The sequence below is a fragment of the Cherax quadricarinatus genome, chromosome 4 (genome assembly GCF_038502225.1).
Source record: "Cherax quadricarinatus isolate ZL_2023a chromosome 4, ASM3850222v1, whole genome shotgun sequence".
Taxonomy (NCBI): domain Eukaryota; kingdom Metazoa; phylum Arthropoda; class Malacostraca; order Decapoda; family Parastacidae; genus Cherax; species Cherax quadricarinatus.
The window spans coordinates 32,043,736-32,071,235 of record NC_091295.1 but is presented as its reverse complement, the minus strand read 5'-3'; the positions used below and the strand labels follow the sequence as shown (position 1 = coordinate 32,071,235).

At 45.2% G+C, this 27,500-nt stretch overlaps 1 protein-coding gene across 4 annotated transcripts in view; it reads right to left on the bottom strand.

Moving 5' to 3' along the window:
- Positions 1-620: 620 nt before the first annotated feature.
- zfh2 (Zn finger homeodomain 2) overlaps positions 621-27,500 on the bottom strand; it is a 497,688-nt gene continuing 470,808 nt past the window's right edge. For 2 of the 4 annotated variants that reach the window (XM_053770880.2, XM_053770879.2), the window contains exon 3: positions 621-6,922. In XM_053770880.2, the coding sequence (XP_053626855.1) occupies positions 795-6,922 (6,128 nt within the window). In that variant the 3' untranslated portion in view covers positions 621-794. The remainder of the gene's footprint in view (positions 6,923-27,500) is intronic. The other 2 variants (XM_053770881.2, XM_053770882.2) reach the window with 2 other exon arrangements.

Genomic DNA, 27,500 nt, shown 5'->3' with positions numbered 1-27,500 from the left:
CATTATGCCTTCTGAAACATTCATCACGTGATTAGCATAAAAAGTGGTAGGAACATTAACTAGTAAGTCAGTATACAGCGTTATTCTGGTGCGCGAAAGTCATTTGTTTAGAGTTAAATTCAATTCATATGCTTTGTTGCGAGGTATGATAGTGTTTCACCATTAATAGGCTTTATACTCTATGATCTACCAACGTGACGACAGTCCTAGAGGATTACACAAAATTACATAAAACCAGCTCTAGTGAAGCTTTTTTAAGGCCTCAGACTCAGAGTAAGGCCTGATATCCGGAACTTTCGTAACTTTGCAAAAATGCCATCAATTAAACATCAACACATTAAGCAACAGATTTGTCTCTTCACGAGTGGGGGTACAGCATGTCCGTATTCCCACCCGCGACCTGGGCTTGGGCTTGACACAAACACAGGAGTTGACAGAACGGGTCCGGACAAGCGAGAGTGAACACAGGGTGGGGCCAGCAGCAGCAACACTGGCAAGCGTGACGCTGCCAGGGAGGATAAAGCGTGACAGGGCCAAGCTACACTGAGGCCAGCCCCGGCCAGGCCTGCCCAGGGGCTGCTGCTGCTGCTCACTACTGACCGGACATATTACTCTCGGGCCTCCTAGGGCTGCCCGTAGGGCGTAGTCAGCGTGAGCAGGTGTAGAAGTAGTGGTCCCCTGGCAAGCGTGGCCGGGGAGGACGGGGTAGGGCGGGGTAGCGTGCGGGCGGCGCTGGGTGGTGTGTGGGCGGGACGGGCAGCGGGTGCGGACAGTAGTGGGAGGGAGGGGGACCGCTACTCACCGGCGCCGGCCATCATGGCGTGCTGAAGGAGTGGGTGCGGCGCCCCCTGCAGCCCCCCGAGACCCATCTGTTGATACATCTGCTGCAGGAGCTGCAGGCGACTCAGGTCATCGGTAGTGCTGCTCCCACCAGGGCCGCCCTTCTTCTCTTCACCAGCGGCGGCGACGGCTGCTGGTGGTGAGCCAAGCGCCATCAGCTGCGCCATTTGCAGCTGATGCGCCAGGCCAGCCGCCGGTGTCATGGACGAGGGCGGCCGGTCGACGTCAACAGACATCGAACTCAGACTGGAGTTAAGGCTGGCCGCATCACTTTCTTCCTTCACTTTTTCCAGAAACGCTTTCATGTTTTCGATATGTGAACGCGTAAACAAATGGTCCTGAATGGAGTACTTATGACTGTACTTAAAGTTACACACTTTGCACTCCTCAGGGGGTTTAGGACCCTCGGGCTCTGTGCCCAGCACTTTTTGTAAAGCCAACTTTGCTTTCTTTTCCTTTGCCCGCGCATTCTGGAACCACACCTGCACCACACGCTTGGCTAGCCCTATTTCCCTCCCCAGCAACTCACACTCTGCCATTGTCGGCGTTTTATAATCACGGAACACACTTTTCATTATCTTCACCTGGGTGGCCGACATTTGAGTACGAAACCGCTTGTTTGGGGCGCCATGCATTAGCCCCGACTGCTTGGCAGAGCTAGTGGTAGAGGAGGCGGGCGAGGTCGGGTTGCTCTCGTGGGAGTTCAAGCCGGTATCGCCCTCCTCTTGCTCGCACATGTCCAGGTGGTAGCTTTCCTCGTCTGAGTGATCCTCCAGATGATCGTTGGTGTTGTCCAATATAGATGAGTCAAACCCCAACGGCCGCACCAAGTCTAAGGGTTTACTGAGATCAAGGGGACTCTCACCTTCTCGCCGCGTACCATCTGATGACAAGTTGACATCGTTGAGGTACCGCCGGATTGCCTCCTCGTGGTACATGGCTATCGAGTCTTCCGGAACTTCTGAGGAGAAGAGAGAAGAGGGCATCACTTGAGAAGCTTGAGTTGCAGAAGGAGTTGAAGACAGGCCGAAGTTCCCAACACCAGAGTCTTCTACATCAGGCAGTGTATCTATGTCCACATCTCCCTTAGAGTAATGATCCGCGTGCTTAGTGGAAAGGTGCGACTCAAGAGCAGACTTGACTTTAAAGATAGCAGGACAGAAGGGACATTTTTTGTTAATCACTTGTGCATGAGCTCTAAACTGACCTTTCCTTTCTCGTGCTCGTGTATTCTGGAACCAGACTTGGACGACCCTCTTCTTGAGACCCACTTCCTGAGCAATTGTCTCCAGCATCTTCCGCGACGGGTTGGCCTCCATCTGGTACTTCTGGTATAGGTAGTCCAGCTGCTCTGGAAGGATGGTGGTACGTAGCCGCTTGTCCCTCTGAGCCTCACTGCTGCCGATCATGCTCTCTCTCTCATCCTCACTCTCGTCAGCTTTACGCTTCAGAGGTGAGGCAGGAGGGAGCAGGGGGCTGGGCTGGGGCTGAGGGACGGAAGTGGGCGGCTGTTGCGGCTGTTGTGGAGGCTGTGACTGCTGTTGCTGCTGCTGTATGCTGGTAAAGGGAGAATCAGCACCCTTGTTTAAAAACAGTGCAGGGTTCATGAGGTGTACAATTTGGTGTTCCCGCCACTGCTCAAAACGATTAAATACAAGACTGCACTTATCACACTGAAAAGTGCCCTCACTGGGCTTACTGTCGAGGCCACCGGACTGCTGTGATGAGTCAGTGATGCTGGAGTGGTTGGAGTTCTCATCATTATACAGAGCAGCTGCTTGGGCCGCCGCTGCTTGTGCTTGGGCCGAGCGCTTGGCGTCTTCTTCCTTAAAGCAATGAGTCTTCTGGTGTCTGATGAGCTCATAATACCGTTGGAAGACAAGCAAGCACTTCTTACACTGGTAATTGAGCCCCGGGGTTCGCGTGAACCTGCCTGCACCTTCGTCGTTAGGGTCAATGGGCGGCTGGTTTTCATACACCTTACGTGCCTTCTGGCGGGCGTTCTGGAACCACACCACAATTACACGTGGCGAGAGGTTGAGCAGCTTAGACAAGTACTCCAGATCGTCGTCCTTGGGGTAGGCATTGTTCTCGAAGAACTCTTGTAGCACCTTAATCTGGTAGTCGGTGAAACGAGTGCGGTTAGCTCGTTTGCCTGTGCTAGAGCAGGAGGAAGTAGGAGTGTGGGGAGCGGAGAGCGGGGTCGATGGGAAGGATAAATGGGGCGGCGTGGGACTCACACCTGAGCTTGGAGGAATAAGGCCAGAACTAGGAACTGTGGGTGGTGTGTGAGGCAGCTTGTGAGCCAGCATGGGGTTGGTCTCAAGCTGGGAGGTAATGAGTGAAGTGAGCGAGAGTGACGACTGTGGTGAGGCCAGGGAGGTGAACGATGAGGTCGCCGGCAGCCCCAGCGGTGACGAAGACGCAGACGACACCAACTGGGGACCACTGCTCACCTGTTGTTGCTGCTGCTGTTGTAGGTGATGTGGTGGGAGCAACTGTTGTGACTGCTGCTCACGTTGCTGTTGCTGTTCCAACGACTGTTGATGTTCCCGTTGTTGTTGATGTTGCTGGGTTTGTTGGAGCTGCTGTTGACAATTTATGCCTCCTGACCCACTTAAGCCATCCCCGTTCTTTTCTTGTACTCGGCTATTGTCTTGGTTAAGACTAGGAACTTTGTTGAGCGGGGACACGGCGGCGGCGCGGTCAAGGGCTGGCTCTTCTTGCTCCTTAGGGATGCGTTCTGCAACTCTCTCCTCTTCCCGGGCATTGCTAATCGCCACAATTTCGCGAGCCTCGTCCGGATTGAGCGGCATCACCTTGGCCTCACCTGTCTTCTCGTATTCTTCTAGATTGAGTGTGGTGGACGGTGGGATGCTAAAGTTATATGGCGAATCTTTGCTGCGTTGGCGTTCCTTAAACAGTGTGTTACGAAACCAATGTTTGATCACTTTGGGAGGCAGTCCACTTTGCTTGGCCATTTCGTTGATCTGCTCTTCTGTGGGGGAGTTGTTAATGTCGAAATGACCTCTCAGAATTTTCAGTTGCTCATCAGTGATGCGTGTTCGAGCTCTCTTTTGCTGTGCTGCTGCGGCTGCAGCTGCAGCAGCCGCAGCAGCGGCAGCTTGTTGCTGTTGCTGCTGCTGAAGCAGCTGCTGCTGTTGCTGTTTGATGAACACGGAATGATCACCTTGGAGGCCCGAAGGTCCTGAAGTAGGTGGCCCCTGCTGCTGCTGCATACTGGCGAGGGCCATGTGGTCAAACATGTGTGGAGGCAGCATGGGCGCCAGAGGTGGGTGCAGGTTCATGGCAGCCAGAGGATTGAGCTGCAGTGGCAACCCTGCCGCCAAACCCAATCCTGCCATCATCATGGGATTGAACTGCATCTGTTGCATCTGGGCTGCAGTGAGGGCATTGAGTGCGGCTGCCATCTCTGCCATCTGGGGCGACACGTTCATACCCTGGTGGTCAGTGGCGGGAGACATGGAGCAGGCGGCAGTAGAGGTGGGCGTGATCCCGGGCGTAGGCGTGGCACGAGAGGTGGGCGTAGCCGCGGCGTCACTCCTGCTGCCTGACTCTGCCTCTTTCTCTCTCTCATCTGAAGTCCCCTTGTCACCCCCCTGGACGAGCTCCGCGTCCCGGCCTCGCTCCTCATCTGTAAGAGCAGAGGGATCGCTGCTAGAGCACTGCCGACTAGTATTGTACGCTTTACGATACTCATCAGAGAATGTCTTAAGGTAATCAAAAGGTACACCTGACTTATGGATTTCTTCTAAGTGGGCTTTTAAAACCCATACACTAGAAAATTGTTTATAACATTGAGGACATTTAGATTTACTTAGTTCTGGCAAATGAGAAATATATTTGTCTTTAACGTCCTCAGAAGTCCCTTCATCAGGGTCTTTTGAAGGACTAATTTGTTGATTTTCAACATACTGAATAACTAGATCAAAGCCAAAGCTTTCTAATAGGTGCTTGTGAAGGCGTGAAGACTTTCTGAAAGGTACAGTGAATCTAGAGGTAGAGAGAGATTCTATGGAACATTCAGATGGAGAGAGAGAGCGGTCGTGGGGCTGAGTCGGGGGCAGGAGGGAGGCGCTGCAGAGTGAGGCCCAGGCGGCGTCCAGGGAAGCTGGCGGACTCAAGCTGCTGCTGCTGGCGTGGGGAAGGAATGCCAGGTGGGGTGGCAGAAGACCACACAGCACTGCGTGCTGCGTACCTTGCTCTATCGTGTTCCACACGCCGCCGCAGCGTCCGCAGCTGCCCTGGCCGCTGCCGCCACTACTGCTGCTACATGGGGAGATGCCTTGGTGGTGCGCCCCTGGAGGGGTGCCCTGGGAGTTAGAAGGGGAGCGAGGAGTGTGGGCGTCGTTGAGTGGGGCTGGGGAGGGCTGCGGGGTACTGGTGGGTGTGGGTGGCTGCTCCACTAGTGGGCGCAGGGGATCGAGGTGGGCTGGATTATATTCCGGGAGTCTGGAGGCGCGGGTCTGGTGCAGTACAGAACGGAGGTGGATGTCCAATGTGGACTGTTGTGAGTACGCAACGCGGCACACGTGGCACCGGTATGGCTTGTTTCCCTCCTCCTCCACCACCCCGACTCCACTAACCCGCGGGGGAGCGGTTAAGCCCTCCCCCTGGGGGGTTCGTCTGCCCTCGGTGCTGCTCACTTCAGACTGGGTCTGATTATTACTAAAAGTTGATCCTTTGGATTCTTTATCTTGCATTGCTTTTTTAAGCTTGTGCAAATGACTGACCGAATTATAATGTACAAGCAGAATATTTTTCTGCGTAAACGACTCTTTACAGACGTCGCATTTATAAGGTCTGTTTGGGTCGAGGTATTTTTCCATTGGATAAGTTAGCTTCTCACCACGCCGGTGGAGGAGTGTCTTTTGGTGAGCGGTGAGGTAACTCTGCCTTGTGAAGGCGACCCGGCACCGGTGACACTTGAAGCGTCTGGCCGGGTCACTGTAGTTGTCTAGAGCCATTGTATCTGAGTTGAGGTAGTCCTCAATGGCTTGCTGCTGGGGTGGCAGCGGCGGCTCCTCCGCCCCTCTCAAGGCCTCCTCCACCTCATCCCCTTTGTTGGACTCTCTACGGAGGAGCGCTGTGGTGCTGGGGTCGAGGACAGGCCCCGCCCCAGCCCCAACTGGTGCTCCTACTAAGGACGCCTGGAACTGATGCCGCTCCACCGCCGTCAGCTCTGGGTGGTCTGAGCTGACGTGCTTCTGCAGTGCTCCTAATGAACGGAAATTCCGGTGGCACAAGAGACACTTGGTAGCGTCACGAATGGCATGGTACTGAGCGTGTAACTGCAACTTCTCAACAGTCTTAAATGCCAGGGAACACTGCTGGCATCGGTACTTGTACACATGGCGTTCTGACACGGCCACTGAGGGTCTGGAGGCAGCGCCGTGGATCTCTCTGAAGTGACTGTGCAGCGCCTGGGCTGTATGAAAGTACTGGTTGCAGCCCTTCTTCCAACACAAGTAACCCGGGCCACGAGGGGTCTCTGTGATTGGTGTATGGCCCGCAGTGGCCTGGTGGGCCACAAGGTCTTCGATGGTGGCACAGGCCAGCCCGCATACGCCACACTCCTCCTGCTCCCGGCCCACGCCCCGCTCATCACCTCGCTTACCTGCACCACCTGATGACTGACTCTCTTCCAGCTTCGACGAGTGTCGATGCTGGAGGTGTTCCTGCAAGCGATGATGCTGCTCGCTCTGGTGGTGGTGGTGGTGGTGATGATGATGTTGGTGGTGGTGGTCGTCCTCGTCATCACCTTTACCAGCGGCAGCACTGAGTCTAACCAGCAGCAGAAGCCGCTGGAGGCCGTCAGAGTTGACGGAGTGGATATTGATGGCGTGCTTCTCCAGGGCTGACATGTCGGGACACGCCTCCTCACACAGCGGACACCGAAGACCCGCCTTCTTTTCCCCGCCGTGCTCAGCGTCCACGTGATGCTGCAGAGTCGTCTCCGACTCGCAGGTGAACTGACAGAAGGGGCACGCATGCACGTGGTCCGGGGAGCGGCCCGCATGTATGTGCTCTGGGGAACGGCCCGGATCGTCTTTGGTCTCTTCTGGAAAGATCAAGAAAGACAAACCATCCGTCAGTACACAACGTACTGGCCTCACCTAATGAACACCAAAACTCATCCTACCTGACGTAAATATGAACAACTCTGAAAAAGAAACTGGTTAGCTCATGTAGTAACTTTAACGGAAAACTTGACATAATACAATTAATGTAAACACAAAAAAATATATTGCAAAGGAGGTTCTGGAAAATAACCTATACTGTGCCATTTTTGAAGCCGGATTAATCCTCGTGGGAGATTATTGAGGACGAATGACATAAAAACATTAAGAAATGAGATCAGAGTAAAAATATACAAACGAATGAAACACATTTACAACTCCAGGGTATCTGTATTACAATAAAGATATTTAAGTATTGCAAATGTGTCTTATTTATCATTTTCTCGGTATTGCATACCACCAATATTATGAAAAAAATAACTCAATCAGTAAAGTTTGAGACAAGAAGAAGGAAGAGAGCAAGAAGTGCAGAAAGAAGTTACCTTGAACATAACGCCGAGCGACTGTCTTGACCCTCATGCTAGTTACCTAAACGTACCTTTCCCTACACACCTGCGACTAGTACCATACAAAACTTAACTTGACGCGCCACTCCTTTTTTACTGCACTTTATTTAACGTAAATACAAAAATAATTAAAAAAAGAAAATGTCTCGGTTTCTGGAGAGGAAATTTTAGTCACAAAAGAAAGCGATCCTCTTTCAGAATTTTAGTTTCGTATGGCGTCGGACAGCGGGCACACAAGCAAGAGAAAAGTGGAGACACTAGCAGCCTCAGGCTGCAAACCCTGACCACTGACTGACGCTGTTGGCTTCTGATCACTTCCTACCCCAGCTAATGACCTAAATGACATTACGCGAGCCAGCTCCGAACGAAGCTTAAGCCCCAGACTTCCCGCGCTCATTAAGAGCTTCTTGTCTCACCCCATCCCCCACCCACACCTACTCACAAATCCCCAGCCTCACCAGCACAACAGAAAACAAAAACATCCACGCCTCTCTGCGCTTGGAACAACAACCTTCCTTTTTTTTCCCTCCCTTCCCCATCCTCTTTTCTCTCGATTAGCAAGTTGTATCTTCTCTACACGTCAGAAACAAGTAAACCTTCCTGAAGCGTGGAGACATATCATCGGTGTGATTACGAACTGAAAGTAACTCGCAAGAGAAAGCAGGTAGGGGAGGAGGTAGGTGTTGTGAACATTAGAGAAAGACTAAGTGATAACTTATGCAACTGTGGCAGGTCTTCCTTCTCCTTCGTATGGCTTCTACAAACTCCCCTTCCCTTTCCCCTCCCTCCTTTCTCTCTCTCTCTCTCTCTCTCTCTCTCTCTCTCTCTCTCTCTCTCTCTCTCTCTCTCTCTCTCTCTCTCTCTCTCATAACAATGAACCAAGCACGCTGCCCTGTATGCTGGCACCAAGAAAGTCTTGACTGTTACATTAAGAATACGATCTTAGAAGGTACATGCAGTACATGCAGAAAGTCGATAAACATTCCCATTTCTTCTAACTTTGTTAGTAAGAACGTAGTGTTACACCCGGTGGAAGACTGCTCTCTCTCCCCCCCCCCCCTCTCTCTCTCTCTCTCTTCCTCTCTCTCTCTCTCTCTCTCTCTCTCTCTCTCTCTCTCTCTCTCTCTCTCTCTTTCTCATGCCCTTCTTTTCCCTGGTGAGCTAATATGCTTAACCATAGGATTAACAATTACAGAGAATTACTGGGACTTACCACCTGGCACTGCTGTAAGGATTCATTTCCACATTATAAATATCCAGGGGAATGGAAATATTAGCCCACTGCTCTAGAACCACCCTCCCTCTACCACCCACCCACTACACTCGATACCGCCTGGCCACCTCGCCAGCCACCCACTACACCAGTTACCTACTAAACTAAACCAATTACCACTATACCAACCACCCACTACACAAACCACCCACTAGATAAATCACCCACTACATCAACCACCCACTACATTAACCATCCACTGCACAAACCACTTACTATACAAACTGCCCACTACACCAACCACCTACTGCAAAAAATACCCACTACACAAACCACCCACTACAAAAACACCACCTGCTACACCAACTACCCACTACACAAACCACCCAGTACATCAATCCCCCAGTATACAAACCACCCACTACACAAGCCACCCACTACATCAACCACCCACTACATCAACCACCCACTACATCAACCACCCACTATACAAACGATCCACTACATCAACGACCCACTACATCAACCACCCACTACATCAACCATCCACTACACAAACCATCCACTACATCAACCACCTACTACACAAACCGCCCACTACACAAACCGCCTACAACACGAACCACCCACTACACCAACCACCCACTACACAGACCACCCACTACACCAACCACCCACTACACAGACCACCCACTACACCAACCACCCACTAAACAGACCACCCACTACACCAACCACCCACTACACAGACCACCCACTACACCAACCACCCACTACACAGACCACCCACTACACCAACCACCCACTAAACAGACCACCCACTACACCAACCACCCACTACACAAACCACCCACTACACCAACCACCCACTAAACAGACCACCCACTACACCAACCACCCACTACACAGACCACCCACTACACCAACCACCCACTACATCCGATACTCAAAGAAACAACACACTGAAGCGCCTCCACTCCCCTCCCCCCCCCAAAAAAAAAATATTTTAAGAAATCAAATTGCACCGAAGCCTCGCTGTAACACCTCTGACACCACTCAATCTCCTGGGCCGGATTCGTCAACCCCCCCAATCCTCCATCATCCACTCAATCCTGCACCTGGATTTTTGCCTGGTATATTTCATGAGTCTAATTAACTCCGCAGACAAGAATATTTATTGTCTACGATTCCTAATTAAGTCCGCCACGTAAGAGTCGCTAAACACCAAAGTTATTTAATTTTCGATTGATCTTTCCAAGGAGGAGGAAGGGGGAAGGGGGAGGGGAAGGGGGAGGGGAAGGGGGAGGGGAAGGGGGAAGGGGGAGGGGAAGGAGGAGGGGAAGGAGGAGGGGAAAGGGAAAGGGAAGGGGGAATGGAAGGGGGGGTACCTTGATATTGACGAAGGGCTTTTGATCCGAGAAATTAGAGCTATCTTTCTCTTCCTTTGGTCAAGTCTGATTACTTCTCTCCTCACCCTTACTGGTCTGGCGCTTCCCTCTTGAATAATAATAATGATAACGAAGTTGATTTCTTCCGTATGGCATATTAGCTATTCCCTTTAAAAGAGTGCCTTGATGTTGGTGAACTCATGGCTCTTGATCCACCTAACTGGAGTTATCCTCCTCTCGTATGAAATCTCGTAATTCCAAAGCAATTTAACCTTGACGATTTTAGATTTTCCCACGACTATTAATAATTATAATAATAATAACAATAATAATAATAATTATTAGTTATTATTATTATTATTATATTGTCATAGCTTAATGCGTTTTGAAATTTTAATTCTATTTCGTTGTCAGTAACGGAGAGAGTAATGTACAAAAAAAAAAAAAAAAAAAAAAAAAAAAAAAAAAAAAGGCGAAAATGAGACACCTCTAACCATCGACAGATTCAGAGGACTGTTGGTGGTTGCCCCGTGCTAGCCACCACTCTCCCCGTTCTCCCTCCATCCCCCTCCCTCCCCTGTCTATCTCCCCTTCCCTCCCCCCCCCACGCTGACATAACTGTTACACCCACATTTACAACACAAAACAATAACGTTAATGAAGATTGAAAACTACAGGGACATTTTTCCCCCGGAGTTAAAACAATGGGGAGGGAGGGAGGGAGGGAGGGAGGGAGGGAGGGAGGGAGGGTGGGAGGGAGGGAGGGAGGGAGGGATCGAGGTGGAGAGAGGGACGGAAGCAGAGGGGAGGGAATGGAAGGAAGGGGAGGGGAGGGAATGGAAGGAAGGGGAGGGGAGGAAAAAGGGACAATTCGGAAAGGAAAAAGGGAAACGGAGATAGAGAGAAACTGGATAGATGTGGATGGGAGGGAGAAGCGAGCTGAGGGGGAGGGAGAGGGAGAGACGGAGAGAGAGAGAGAGAGAGAGAGAGAGAGAGAGAGAGAGAGAGAGAGAGAGAGAGAGAGAGAGAGAGAGAGAGAGACGTGGAACCAACCAACCCGGCGCCACCACAGACGATTTGGGCAATTGTAATCATGGGGATATTAAGTGATATGTCCTTGGCGGGTTTAATCGCTGGAAGGACTTGGCCCAGAGTCTAAATTAGTGGCTGAAGCTTCTCTCTGGCTGGTGGAGATAAGGAGTTGTCAGCAGGGAGGAGGAGGAGGAGAAAGAGAAGGAGCAGAAGAGTATCGGGGAGAACAAAAGGTACATGAGGGCGTGAAACAGTGGTATTCGCATCACTCACTGGCCCTTATCAAAACCACCCATATATTTATCCAACCGTTTCCCACAGCTACCCAAGAATTTGTTTCCGAACCCCCAAACAACAATCAAACCTGGCCCTGCCGAATAGGTAAAACTTGTCAATTAGCAAGAACTCATTTCAAATTAAGTCCTTTCTAAAATTTTCTCTTATACGTTTAAAGATATATATATATATATATTTTTTATTTATGTTAATGTAAAAATAAATAATTTTGTACCAAAAGAACCGTAGAAAACTTACCTAACCTTATTATAACAAGAGCAATTTAAGTTAGCATAATCCAACTAAATATATTTAGACAAGTTTACAATAATTTAATAATAAACAAATACAAAGAAATATATTTTTTTCGTTAGGTTCAAATGATTTTTGCGAAATTATTGCATACACAAATTTTCGCTTCCCTTATTTGTCAAGAAGAGCGTTGCTATTTTAGCCAAAATTGCAAGTTTTACCTGGTCTGAACGTGTGTGTGTGTGTGTGTGTGTGTGTGTGTGTGTGTGTGTGTGTGTGTGTGTATGTGTGTGTAAGCAGCAACAGTGACAACGAACAGAAGCTACAAGAGAGAGTCACTACAAAGAAAAACAGCAACGGTAACAACGAACAGAAGCTGCAACAGAATCACTACAGGCAGAAGCAGCAACGGTAACAAGGAACAGAGGCTGCAAGAGTGTCACTACAAGCAGAAAGTGCTACCCGCCGACAATGACAGGACATCCGTGCATAGCATCGACCTCAGTACACCTTCAACCACCACACAGCCGCCAGCGTCTGCAGCAGCACCCAACAACAGCAGCAGCACCTACCTGCAGCAGCACCCACCTGCAACAGCACCTAACAGCAGCAGCACCCACCTGCAGCAGCATCTACCTGTAACAGCACCTACCTGCAGGAGCACCTAGCAGCAGCAACATCTACCTTCAACAACAAAATCCAAATACAGTAACAATCTTAACAGCAGCACCCAAATGCAGCGTCACACTAACCCCATCCAACAACAGTAACATCCGACAGTACAGCAGCAAAAGTAGCAACAACAGATAAGACAACAGGACATAGCACAGAACTAGCCAGAAGAGGAAAATAAAAAAAGATGTGAAATATTAAAGGCTGCAAAACACTAGGAACAGAAACAGCAACAAAAGCAATAACAGGTAAAAGAGAAAGAGAGAGAGAGAGAGAGAGAGAGAGAGAGAGAGAGAGAGAGAGAGAGAGAGAGAGAGAGAGAGAGAGAGAGAGAGAGAGAGAGAGAGAGAGAGAGAGAGAAACAGTGGTAGCAGCAGTGCCAGCAGATACAATGTCAAGTACAGCAATAAACACGACAACAGCAATAAGAGAGCAGGCATGAACAGCACTAATGAAACACAGCTCTTCTGTAAAGTTCTAATTCAAAGACCATAATAATGACAACACAACAAGCAATAACAGAAGCATAATACCAGTGGAAGCAGAACCTCTAAAAAAATAAACAGCAGCAGAAAAAAGGAACAACAAAATCAAAGTAAATAGCAGCAACAGAAGCTGTAATATCAGCAGGAACAGCAACAATAGCAACAGCATCAAGAAAGCCCACAGCAGCAACAAAAGCAGTACCTACAGCAGCAGCAAAATCCACACCAGCACATGCAACAACAGTACCGGAAGCAGCAGCAACAGCAACAACAAAACCAACAACAGCAGCACACAGAAGGGTATCTTCAACAACAGCAGCAACAGCATCATCAACAACGGCAGCAGCAGCAACAAAATCAACAGCAGTAGGACAGAAGCAGTATCAACAACAGCAGGAGGAGGAGGAGGAGGAGGAGCAGCAGCAGCAGCAGTAGGAGTAGGAGCAGGAGCAGCAGCACCACCAGCAGCAGCAGCAGCAGCAGTAGGAGTAGGAGCAGGAGCAGCAGCACCAGCAGCAGCACCAGCAGCAGCAGTAGGAGTAGAGGCGAGACGGGCAGCCAGTAATCTCTCCTAATGAGAGGTAATGAGATCAGACTGGGTCGACCCGCAGCCACCTCAACGCAAGTATGAGAAATGAGGGCGTGAGGCCGCATGCTTCACCCTCCTCCTCCTCCTCCTCCTTATCATGCTGGTATGATTTGTCCACTCACACAAGTGTGATAATATCCTCTCCCAACATATACGGTGATATCATGCTGTTGTGATTTACCTACTCACATGGTGATACCATGCTAGTATGATCACCCACTCACACTAGTATAGTAATGGTATAATCTCCAAACTCATACAGTGGTACCATACTGGTATGATATGCCCACTCACAATGGTATGATCTATTTACTCACATAGTAGTACCTGATTGTATGATCCATCCAGCTAACATAGTGGTATCACATTGATGTCAGCACAAAGGTCACACAATCTGTTCAGCTTTAGAAGAATCTCCCTCTCTCCCTCTCTCTCTCTCTCTCTCTCTCTCTCTCTCTCTCTCTCTCTCTCTCTCTCTCTCTCTCTCTCTCTCTCTCTCTCTCTCTCTCTCTCTCTCTCTCTCTCAATCATACACATACACATAACTAATAAACCAGGCTACTGAAGAGAGCTGAACCGAAAGCTCAGACTCGACTCCTCCTTCCCTATCCATCCCTGTCGGGCGTCCACCAACAGCCTAACTGATAAGAGACCGAGACTGAGGATAAGAGACGGAGGATCGAGGCTCCACAAACCTTGATACGCAAAAAATGACTTTAGAATACAGCATAGTACTTAAAAAAATCTTATTTAATATTTAATACAGCAAGCTGAAAAATAGCTAAAGTGTATGTCATCCTAAACACGTAAAATATATGTCATCTCAAACACGTGAGGTGTATGTCATCTCAAGTGCGTGAAGCATATATCATCTCTATCATTTGAAGTACATGTCGTCTCAAACAACTGAAATATGAGGCATATTGTTCCCAAACTGAAATATGATACACGTAATCTCAGACAATTGTGGGCCCACTCAGGTAAACTGTGTGGGCCCACAGTTTAACTGAGTGTTGAATATTTAAATGGTATACAATACGGATAGGTTGGTAAGTATGACACATGTGCAATAGTCAGGCATCTTTATTCCGAAACGTTTCGCCTACACAATGCTTCAGACCATGGGAACAATACTCTTCTCCAGGCTGAGGGACTGACCACCTCAAAACTACCTCTTCAAGGGTGATGGACTGATAACATCGTCGTCACATCTCTACTGCTTCTACCAAATTTTCTGCACGCGACTGAAGAAGCCTACTGTGTAAACGAAAGGTTTCGAAATATAGATGCCTAACTGTTGGACATGTATCTGACTTACCTAACTGAGTGTTGTGTACCTATAAGCTCGCCCATACATTTTGTGAAAAGATTTAAAAATTTACTGGTACTGCCAAATGGGTTAGATATAAGTATTATACATACTGTTAAGAGTGTGAATTTAGCCACTTAAAGATAAATCATAGCGAGGAATTGGGAAATTGTAAATTTGGAGGTAAACTGAGAAAATGCGTACCCAGGGAAACAGCTTGGGGACGCCAAGAACAAGGGTCATGGACGTCATGCCGAAACGAAAGGCTCTGATATTTGTAGCGTAATAAGATGTGGAATTTACCCAGGAAATTGTGAGTGCTGGCACATCTATTACTATGTGATACGGTGATATTCTGAACGCCGTTTGACGTCACAAGGCGAAGATACTGAGGATGGGAGAGAAATAAGAGACGGAGTGTTTAAGGTGTATAACTCACCTCCCATGTGTTGATGGAACTCATAAACTCACTACAGTCGCCTATAAAATCTCTTCCCCATGTACATTTCTTACAAATGTACATCAAGCATGTGTAACAGTATCTGGGGCCATACATCTTGTACCGTTGAACTTGGGAGAGGCGCTACAACGCAACATTAATGTAAAACCCAAATAGATTCTAGGGAATGAATTGTTGTATTTATCCTGTAATCTAACATCCTAATACCTCCTTGCTGATTGATTTATTACATCATAGTGCAAGTGTTCCAGCATAGTTCTAGAAAAAAAATCCAAATATTCAGTCCACTTGCTGGCAATGATATCAGTGTTGAACATAATTGCTGATAATCAGGTTATGGTTACATTAGTGTCCGTCTTACATAAATGATACTCTATATGTATATGGGAAGCAGGCTCAAAACTATTTGTTTTTCTAGCCCAAGGTCTCATCCTAGTTTTGGGAGGCTGGACTACCTGTAGGTACCATTGAGGGTAGAGAGTGTTGTCAGCGACCTCGCCACTCTAAGGTCCTGCAGGAGTCTTGGATGAGTGTCAACTTCCACCAGCAAGTTTTTTAAGTCTTTATGGCACTCATTTGTAATATCTTAATAATTAATTTTTCATGGCATCTATGAACTTGCAGCTATTCGTCCCTTTCTCGCACTAAATTAGATGAGCAATTAGACACATGCAGCACCAGGATATCTTTATTTGAAGACGTTTCGCCAACCAGTGACTCTTTTCGGTTCAATACAGAGATGGTATAAGAAGACAGAAGACGTGGTAATCAGTCTCTCAGTCTTGCAGAACTATACAAAATAGACAGAGGAATCTTCCACTGCCTTCTGTGTATATCATTTCCGTATTAAGACGAGAAAACCACTGGTTGGAGAAATGAAGATACCCACATTTTTGCATACATGTCTAAGTCCTCGTCTTGTTGACATTGTACAACATTTTTGTAATTTAAACTGCCTCCCTTTCTCGAAGAACAATATGACCCCTACGGGTTCAGCGTCTCCCCATGAATATAATAATGTACGTATTTCTTATGATGGTCAGGTCCAAGTTCATAAGGTACAAAATTGGACATTATTAGAAATAACATCATACTTAAACAAGTCTGTTTTTTTACAGGTTTGCGAGGATTCTTTTAATATTAAAATATAACATTTGAAGAATTAAAAAAGTGTATGTTATACAGGGAAGTGGTGGAGGCTCAGTCCTCCGTCCCTTAAATCACGAGACTAATACTACCCAGCTATACTCAACTAATCTCCGTAAGACTGCCTTATATAAGATTACTGTTATTATTCACCACTTCACGGTTAAAGCTTGTTGTTGGTGTTTAGTATTAGCGAGAGGTGCTTGTTGATAACTGTGATCTAAATAGTTGATATGTGGTGGAGACTCTTCACGACTACGGTGCTCTTCGATAACTCCAAGATTGAGGGACTGATTACTTCATCTTTTGTAGATTGTTCTACTATCTTCCTTCCAATCATGTGTTTAAATTTGCACTGACAAAGCCACTGGTTGGCGAAACGTCTACAATAAAGATACCCAGATGCTGCACATGTGTCTAATAGTCATTTTGACGGTATTGTATACCATTCATGTACAGTTGTGACAATAACCCCGGTAATGATTCTTAGTTATCAATGGGTGATGTTTACTAATGCTAAAGGCTAGTGTGTGGTATTGACGAAGTAGCACTGATCAACGGGTGTTCACCGGAGTAAACTAATTTAAACAACAAAGGAACAGACTCCCAGACCACCAAATTCATCCTTCTACCCTTTCACAAATAATGAGAAATTATGTACCAGCTGACCGACTGCACCATCGAACAGTATAAAACATTCAAACACCACATAGTAAACACAAGGTATCTGCATCTCTAATTGTGAAAACAAATTCAACTTGTAAACTAAGTTTGACAATTAAGCTTCCTTGATAGACAAGCTTAACCTTCACTGGAATCCAAAGTGAATATTAAGCCAGAGTGAGGTATTAAAGCGCCATTAAAACCCTCATTCCCCAGCTCTATGAGTTTGGAACTCCATTTGTAATTCTGGGAAGAAGAATACGTGTGTGTGTGTGTGTGTGTGTGTGTGTGTGTGTGTGTGTGTGTGTGTGTGTGTGTGTGTGTGTGTGTGTGTGTGTGTGTGTGAGTGTGTGTGTGTGTCTGTGTGTCTGTGTCATTTTTATCCGTCATTTTTGCTTATAACCGTTCCATAGTGTCCTCTTTCTCTTCCCTCAACTATTCATGTCCTCTTCTTCTGCCTCACATTTTCTTTTCTACCTTCTACCTCACATTTTCTTCTCTACCTTCTACCTCACATTTTCTTCTCTACCTTCTGCCTCACATGTACTTACCCTCTTCCTCTTTCCTGATCTCTTCCAGCTCTCCTTTCTTAACCTCTCTCTTTTATTCTCTTTTCCCTACTATTTTCTGACTCGTTATTCTCTTTTCTATTCCTCTGTCTCCTTTCTTCCTTCTGTCTTTCCTTTCCCACTTTTCTCTACTTCTCCATTCCACATTCACCCATCTTTTCATCCTCCTCCTCAATATTCTCTCTCACCCTGCCTTCTAGTACTCTTTCATACCATCCCCCTCTTCCATCCCACCCATTCGTTTCACTCTTTTCTTATTCTGCTTATCCATTCTCTCCCTCTACTCTCCCCTCATCCTGCCCTGTCATCCTCTTCTTCCTTTCCATCTTATCCGCTCATACCCTCGTCCCATCTCCTTTTCTTCTCTCATCTTCTTTCCTGCTCCGTCATACACACACACACACACACACACACACACACACACTTCTATATGTGAATGACATGACGGAAGTGATAGAGACAGAAGTGACCCTGTTCGCAGACGTTGTGAAGCTAATGAGGGTCAAGTAAGCCTACAGGAGGATGTGGACAAGGTGCAAGCCTGGTCTGACAAATAGCTTCTGGATTTTAATAACCCCAGCTAGTGCAAAGTTGTGAAACTTGGGGACAGACAAAGAAGACGCAGACGGAGTACAGACTAAGAGGTCAAAGGCTGCAAAGCTCACTCAAAGAAAATGTTTTTGGGATGAGCATCATACTGAACACATCAACCAAATAACTGCTGCAGCATATAGGCGCCTGGCAAACCTGAGAATAGCGTTTAAACATCTGAGTAAGGAGTCATTTACGACACTGTACACCGTGTACGTCAGGCTCATACTGGAGTATGCAGCACCAGTATGGAACCCACACTTGTTCAAACACATCAAGAAATTAGAGAAACTGCAAAGGTTTGCAACATGACTAATCCCGGAGCTGAGGGATATGTCCTACGAGGAGAGGTTAAGGGAACTCATCCCGACAACACTGGAGGAAGGAGAGATAGGGAAGACATGATAACGACATAAAAATACTAGGAGAAATTGACTAGGTGGATAGGGACAAAATGATTCAGAGATGGGACACAGCAACAAGGGGTCACAGCTGGGAGTTGAAAATTCATATAAGTCACTGAGATGTTAGGAAGTACTTCTTCAGTCAGAGTTGTCAGGAAGTGGAACAGTCTGGAGAGTGATGTATAGAAGGCAGGATCCATACATAACTTTAAGAAGAGGTGTGTTAATGCTCATGGATCAGGGAGGGAGTGGATCTAGTAGCGATCAGCGGAAAGGCACACATATGTACTCAGTGTTTTAGTTACACCAAAGACTTGAGATAAAAAATGAAGAAGACAGGTAGTGAATGATCCAGTGGGAGATGAGTGCTTCACCAGTGGTGTTTGTCTATCACGGTAGAAGTATGATTATAGTAGCAACCGCAAGTGTGTGTGGGTACTCACCTAGTTGAGGTTGCAGGGGTCGAGTCACAGCTCCTAGCCCCGTCTCTTCACTCTTCACTGTGTGTGTGTGTGTGTGTGTGTGTGTGTGTGTGTGTGTGTGTGTGTGTGTGTGTGTGTGCGCGTGTGCGTGTGCGTGTGTGTGTGTACTTGCGGATATGTGTGTGCTTGCGCGCGCATCAGTCTAGTCTTGGTCTCTGGCCTCGTACACACGTACGTAAGAATAAGGGCGTGCACGTACTCATGCTTACGTACTTGCGTACGAGTGCTCTTGTAATGCTGTAGGTGAGGATGGTATATCGAAATGCAGCAAGTAGAAAGCGTTCGAAATCTGAGTCAGATGAAAATACTTGTATGAGAGATAGTCTCTCTCTCTCTCTCTCTCTCTCTGAAGGCTTGAAGATGTCAGCCATTCTATTCCCTCTTGATTAATACCTCTGGCTAATTACCTTTCGCCGTGATTATTGCTTGTTGTCTCCCAAATTGCTTCGCCTCACAGCAGTTTAGCTTCAGACGAACGAGCCTTCCGCAGCGGGAGTATAAGGTCGAGAACTTGAGGCAGCAACACACACCACCGCTAACAATTGAGGATCAATGCTCCGGGAGTACATAGAATCCGACACCTTTCTCATGCCCCCTGATTCAACGCAAAAACCGCAAGGAGAAGCTAGTTAAGGAAACAATCAAATACCTACTTGGTTCACTGCGCACAAATAGCAGAGGAAAATGCTGAATATAATAAACAGTTAACGTGTACAGCCAAGTGGGCAACACACGTGGAGTGAGGAACACACGTGGAGTGAGGAACACACGTGGAGTGAGGAACACACGTGGAGTGAGGAACACACATGAAGTGAGCTACACACGTGGAGTGAGCAACACACGTGGAGCAACACACGTGGAGCAACACACGTGGAGAAATACACGTGGAACAAGCTGGACGCGTGGTCCAGCAACTGGCTCCTCGAATTTAACCCCGCCAAATGCAAAGTCATGAAGATCGGGGAGGGGCAAAGAAGACCTCAGACAGAGTATAGGCTAGATGGCCAAAGACTGCAAACCTTGCTCAAGGAGAAAGATCTAAGGGTGAGTATAATACCGAGCACGTTGCCGGAAGCACACATTAACCAGATAACTGCTGCGGCATATGGGCGCCTGGCAAACCTGAGAATAGCGTTCCGATACCTCAGTAAGGAATCGTTAAAGGCTCTATACACTGTGTACGTCAGTATGGAGTATGTAGCACCAGTTTGGAACCCACACCTGGTCAAGCACGTCAAGAAATTAGAGAAAGTGCAAAGGTTTGCAACAAGGCTAGTTCCAGAGCTAAGGGAAATGTCCTACGAAGAAAGGTTAAGGGAAATCGATCTGACGACACTGGAGGACAGGAGGGTCAGGGGAGAATAGATAAGCTGGACAGAGACAGGACGTTACAGAGACGGGATACAGAAACAAGGGGTCACAGTTGGAAGTTGACGACTCTGATGAGTCAAAGGGATGTTAGGAAGTATTTCTTTAAGCAGAGAGTTGTTAGGAAGTTGAATAGTCTGGCAAGTGATGTAGTGGAGGCAGGATCCATACACAGTTTTAAGACGAGGTATGATAAAGCTGATGGAGCAATGAGAGGACCCAGTAGCGTTCAGCAAAGAGGCGGGGCCAGGAGCTGAGTCTCGACCCCTGCAACCACAATTAAGCGAGTACGTGGAACAATGCACGTGGAATAATGTAAACTCTCAATACTTGCTGCACTATAACCACAGTTATATACATTATTATCATTATCACTGGGCAGCACTGGGGAACGAGAGACAATCACAGCCAAGGAATGGGGAATATAAATCAAATTCCTCGGATCAAGAGCCCCCTCACCGGCATCAACACAGCCTCCCCTTTAAACTGCATGACTTAGTTATTATTTTCAGTCACCAGTGCGCGCTCTGGTGACTGAAATTATGCAATATAACATACTCAAATTTTATTGATTCTTTGACATTGCGTGAATATTTCTGCTGTTTTTGAGATTCAGGTGACCCAATATTTTTTGGGGTCCAAGTTTTCCAGCTATTCGTCTAGTTTTCGATATATATATATATATATATATATATAGATATATATATATATATATATATATCTATATATATATATATATATATCGTGCCGAATAGGCAGAACTTGCGATCTTGGCTTAAATAGCAACGCTCATCTTGCCATATAGGACAAGCGAAAATTTGTGTATGCAATAATTTCGCCAAAATCATTTTGAACCTAACGAAAAAAATATATTTAACTGTGTTTGTTTAGTATTAAATTATTGTAAACAAATCTAAAATATATTTAGTTGGGTTAGGCTAAAATAAATTGCTCTTGTTATAATAAGGTTAGGTAAGTTTTCTAAGATTCTTTTGGTGCAAAATTATAAATTCTTACAATAACATTAATGAAAAAAATATATCTTTAAACGTATAAGAGAAAATTTTTGAAAGAACTTAATTTTAAATGAATTCTTACTAATTGACCAGTTTTACATATTCGGCACGACATTATATATAATATATATATATATATATATATATATATATATATATATATATATATATATATATATATATATGTGTGTGTGTGTGTGTGTGTGTGTGTGTGTGTGTGTGTGTGTGTGGTGCCAAACAGGTAAAACTTGCGATTTTGGCTTAAATAGCAACGCTCCTCTTGCCGAATAAGGCAGGCGATAATTTGTGTATGCAATGATTTCACAAAAATCATTCTGAACCAAACGAGAAAATATATTTCATTGTGTTTATTTATTATTAAACTATTGTAAACTTATCTAAAATATACTTAGTTGGAATAGGTTAAATTAATTTGCACTTGTTATAGTAAGGTTAAGTAAGTTTTCTAAGGTTCTTTTGGTACAAAATTATTAGTTTTTACATTAACATAAATGAAAAATATATATCTTTAAATGTAGGTCGTTTTGCGTTTAGCAATGATACTGGCAACAAGTCTTCCTTAAAAATGCTTTTAAATCATGTAATATCCTTGTATAAGAAAAAGGCGCATTACAACTTACAAAGGAAAACCCTGACAAAATCTCTGACAATAACACCTTTACAGCCCTTCTCCTGTAAGGGTTCTCCCGGCGTTCGTTCCGTCGGCCACGGCCACGGCTTGGGCCACACACTGGAGACACGCGGCGTAACTGTCACGTTTAGCGGCTTGGCTGCCACGCGGTCTAAACTCCAGGTCAAGTTAATTATGTCGACCTTTAAAGTAGACGAAACTAAAAGGCTGGAGCTATTATCGTGTGACATTTTATCCTTGTCCGGTGAGACACGTCAAATTAGGATTTAAAATACCCCAACTTTATTAGACTTTTGTTTTAATCTATATACACTATTCGACGTCAAGTATGGCGTTTTGTTTCATCATATTCACTTATTTGTTTGTATCTATACTTTTTGAATAGTTCTATGCTTTTTAAAGTTCTGGGTTGATAGAATCTAAGAATCACCTGCTAATTGATGACAGGTGTGACTGCCTTATGGTGCTAACCTGTGTGTGTGTGTGTGTGTGTGTGTGTGTGTGTGTGTGTGTGTGTGTGTGTGTGTGTGTGTGTGTGTGTGTGTGTTTGTATGTGTGAATGTGTATGTGTGTGTGTGTGTTTGTATGTGTGTGTGTGCGTGTGTGTGTGTGTGTGTGTGTGTGTGTGTGTGTGTGTGTGTGTGTGTGTGTGTGTGTGTGTGTGTGTGTGTGTGTGTGTGTGTGTGTGTGTGTGTGTGTGTGTGTGAGGAATGAGAATAAGCTCGTGATGTGTATATTATGTATGTGTTTATTTGTATGCATGCGTACTAACACACACACTGGACACAACTACATACATACTCATCATAAGGCATATTATATATATATATATATATATATATATATATATATATATATATATATATATATATATATATATATATATATATATATAATATATTCACCTGCTCTTGCGAATTCCTTGCATTGTTAATATCTCTAGTAAGGCTGATGCATGCAGGGGATCAGATGAAAAGCTGTAAGCCTTCTCCCAGAAAGCTGGCTGCCTTGGATCAAAGTCTAGCGCAAGCTGGACTCCAAGGTATTGGTCCAGTGTGGGCAGATTGGTAAAGCATTGCGTACCTTGTTCCAAGGTTCGTAGGTTCGAGTCTCCTTCAGCCAGAGATCAGTGTTTGTGTATATTTCGCCTGCTCTTGCGAATTCCTTGCATATATATATATATATATATATATATTGTGTGTGTGTGTGTGTGTGTGTGTGTGTGTTTGTATGTGTGAATGTGTATGTGTGTGTGTGTGTTTGTTTGTGTGTGTGTGAGTGTGTGTGTGTGTGTGTGTGTGTGTGTGTGTGTGTGTGTGTGTGTGCGCGTGTGTGTGTGTGTGTGTGTGTGTGTGTGTGTGTGTGTGTGTGTGTGTGTGTGTGTGAGGAATGAGAATAAGCTCGTGATGTGTATATTATGTATGTGTTTATTTGTATGCATGCGTACTAACACACACACTGGACACAACTACATACATACTCATCATAAGGCATATTATATATATATATATATATATATATATATATATATATATATATATATATATATATATATATATATATATATATATATATAATATATTCACCTGCTCTTGCGAATTCCTTGCATTGTTAATATCTCTAGTAAGGCTGATGCATGCAGGGGATCAGATGAAAAGCTGTAAGCCTTCTCCCAGAAAGCTGGCTGCCTTGGATCAAAGTCTAGCGCAAGCTGGACTCCAAGGTATTGGTCCAGTGTGGGCAGATTGGTAAAGCATTGCGTACCTTGTTCCAAGGTTCGTAGGTTCGAGTCTCCTTCAGCCAGAGATCAGTGTTTGTGTATATTTCGCCTGCTCTTGCGAATTCCTTGCATATATATATATATATATATATATATATATATATATATATATATATATATATATATATATATATATATATATGTGTGTGTGTGTGTGTGTGTGTGTGTGTAATGGCAGTCTTCGATTATACACAGTAATGATATACCAAGCATAATTACATACTACATGTAATTATACGCAATATATGGTTAAACCCAACATGCTTAGGTAAAACAAAAATGAATAATTTGATCAGGAAACAAAATTCTCTTAAATAATTCGAACTCGGTTGGAAAGGTGACATGAGATTTGATAATGGAAGTCAGCAATAGCTTTTAGCTTTCCGATGAAACATTAAAGAGCAGACGAGCTCTTGGAGACGAGCTCTTGGAGTTAATGTTATCTTCCTTCGCTAAATGTGTTAGGTATCTGACGCAAGTGCAACACCTGGGTACCGTTATTTGAAGAGATTTCACTCACCAATATCTTTTCTTTATTCAATAAAGAGGCGACATGCCTATCACCTCTGTACTGGACTGAGGAAACCACTGGTTGGCGAAACGTCTCTGAATAAAGATGCCCAAGATGTTTCACTATCGTCTAATTCCTCAGTACTGTATACTTTTTTTTGTGATAGTAATGTATTAGGTTTAACACCCATTCACCACACGTGAGTCATTAAAGTCGTACTCTACGAGGACACTAACATTGAGAGTAAAATCGCTAAGTTTTATACACAGAGATACACATCCGTCGGTGTATATGTCATCGTTGCGCATTCGGAGCCCATATGTACACAGACGTACACATCCATGATTACACATATCGTCGTTGCTCCTTCAGAATCCATATATACACAGAGATACGCAAATGGTGTAAATGCTCCCGATGATTCTTCAGAATACTATATACAAAGACACAGCTATCGGTATATATGCCTTCATTGCTCCTTCCGAAACCCATGTTTACACAGAGATGTTCGTTCAGAACCCCATATATACAAAGAAATCAGGCATCCATCGTGTAGATTTCAACGCTTCGTGGTTGCACTCAGCCATCAGTTTCCAGACGTATCGAGGCCGATTTTAATTTTTTTTAGTGGTTAAATTAGCTTTTATTTTAAAGTTATGTGACCTATCTCACCATTGCCTAACCTCATCGATGATAGCTTAAAATAAAGAACATGACATTTACTACTACACGAAACAAAAGTCTATTAAAGATGAGAACTACGCCAAATTACCAATGCACTTTAATGTGGATGTGTTGATCTCAGGTCAGGTGAAGCTCGCACAGTAGGTGACGTTCCAGCAGGTGATTCCCGAGCTGGTGACCTACCCAACAGGTAACTTTCCCAGTAGGTTATGCCTCATAGCGAGTATGCCACAACCCAGCCATTTGCTAACAACACTTCTCACAACCCAGCCATTTGCTAACAACACTTCTCACAACCCAGCCACTTGCTAACAAAAACACTTGTAATAACTCAGGCACTTCCTCACTAACAGCACTTCCCATAACCCAGGCACTGGCTAACAAACAAGACTTCCCTCAACCCATTACTTGTTAATAACACTTAACCCAGGCACACTCCTCAACAGTTACTTGCTAATAGTATTTTCCACAACCCAGGCACTTGCTAACAACACTTCCAGCAGCCTAGGCACTTGCTCACAAACAACACTTTCATCAATCCAGGCACTTACTAATAGCACTTCCCACAACCCAACCACTTGCTAACAGCACTTCCCACAACCCGGGCACTTGCTAACCAGCTACACTTCCCACACCCTAAATACTTGCAAACAACACTTCCATTTTCTCATTATTTACCGAGCGCCCGCGTGTTAGCTAACCACTAACAACGGACACGTAACTGCCAGTAGCCACTAGCTGAGCAATGTATACTGTTGATCTAACTACACATACAATGGAAGGTAATCAGGTTTGATCCAAGGGAAAAAAGACAGCTTCAGTTACTTGGATCAAAAGCCCTTCAGTAGACTTTAACGTGAATAGGAGTGACATCTTTTTGTCTCTTCTCACCACACCTGTAATACACTGCTACACCTGTAATACACTTGCTATACCTTTAATACACTTGCTCTGCCTGTAATATACTTGCTACACCTATAATACACTTGCCACACCGGTAATATACTTAATACACCTGTAATATACTTACTACACCTGTAATGTACCTATTAGTTACCCAATATTATCTGTGATATACAACATCTGACCATACTCAGTATTCGTGCCCCTAATTACTGTGACTTCGTTAATTGCCCTCTTCTTTAATTATCAACAATCATCGCCACCCTCCCTCACCTTCCTCACTCAATCTTTCAACGCCTGAATCATACATTGAAATTAATTATACAATGGCTTCGCTTTTTACACCTTGAAAGTTAGCTGATTAATTAAACGGTTCAAGTCCGAATGTAGAAGTTGGTAGGTGCTGAGCCTTTGCAGGCAAGTGTTGACGGAGGAAGTATTGACGGAGGAAGTGTTGACGGGGGAAGTATTTACAGGGAAGGTGTTTACAGAGGAAGTGCTTACAGGGGAAAGTGTTGACAGGGAAAGTGTTGACAAGGAAGTGTTTACAAGGAAAATGTTTATAGAGGAAGGGTTTACAGGGGAAGTGTTTAATGGGATGTATTATTTAATGTACTAATGTTGGTAGAATTACCGACAATATATAAAGTAAAAGGACACAAGTGCAACTAATGTGACATTTTATTGTTGCCACAATAAAATGTCACATTAGTTGCACTTGTGTCCTTTTATTTTACGTGTTATTTAATGCTAAGAGAGACTACCATCCAACACTGTGCGTAAACATGTATGCATTTGTGTACATACATACATACATATATTAATTAGCAATTAAGGATCCACATGGGAAGCGAATTTTCACTGTACAGTGTGATTATACATGTATAGTAATACCATCACCAGGGGCAAGAAATAGCAATTCTAGACCTTTCGCCAATCAATTGCTTCGTCAGGAGTTGCAATGTAAGGAATAGAAATGGCATACTGTACAGATGTATGTATGCGTGTATACATGTATGCATGTCATTCTTCCCTCTATAGTGAGAAGTATTAGTTTTCAAGTTTTACTTTATATACATTACTTCTAGCGTCTACTTATTCATTGGAACTTCCAGTGATTTTAAGTAATTTCGAGATTAATTATTATTTGCATTATTAATATTGTATTATCATTTTTATTTTCAAGTTCATTACCACCCCAACCAACAAAGTAGACAACTAGCAGCAACAACCACCAATACAAACACATTACGCCATTATAAACACACACACACACACACAAAGGAGATGAGTCTCGACCCCTCGTAATGACAACTCGGTGAGTACACCCTGCTCATCCAAACCACTCCAACTTTCTCTCCCTTCTCCTCTTCCCTTCCCCTTTCACTCTCTCCTCCCCTACTATTTCTCCCTCCCTCGTATCCTATCTCCCACCCTTTCCTCCCGCACCAGTAGTCTCAAACTAAGTAGTTTGTGGGGCGACGTCCGTACGATGGCGGCCAGTTCCAGGGCTGCTGGTCTAATGGGTGGTTCATTAATTGCTCTGGTCTGTACCAATGACAGTGGCAGTCTCCTGCACGGCGCGCGCGCACATCAGTCGATGTCGGA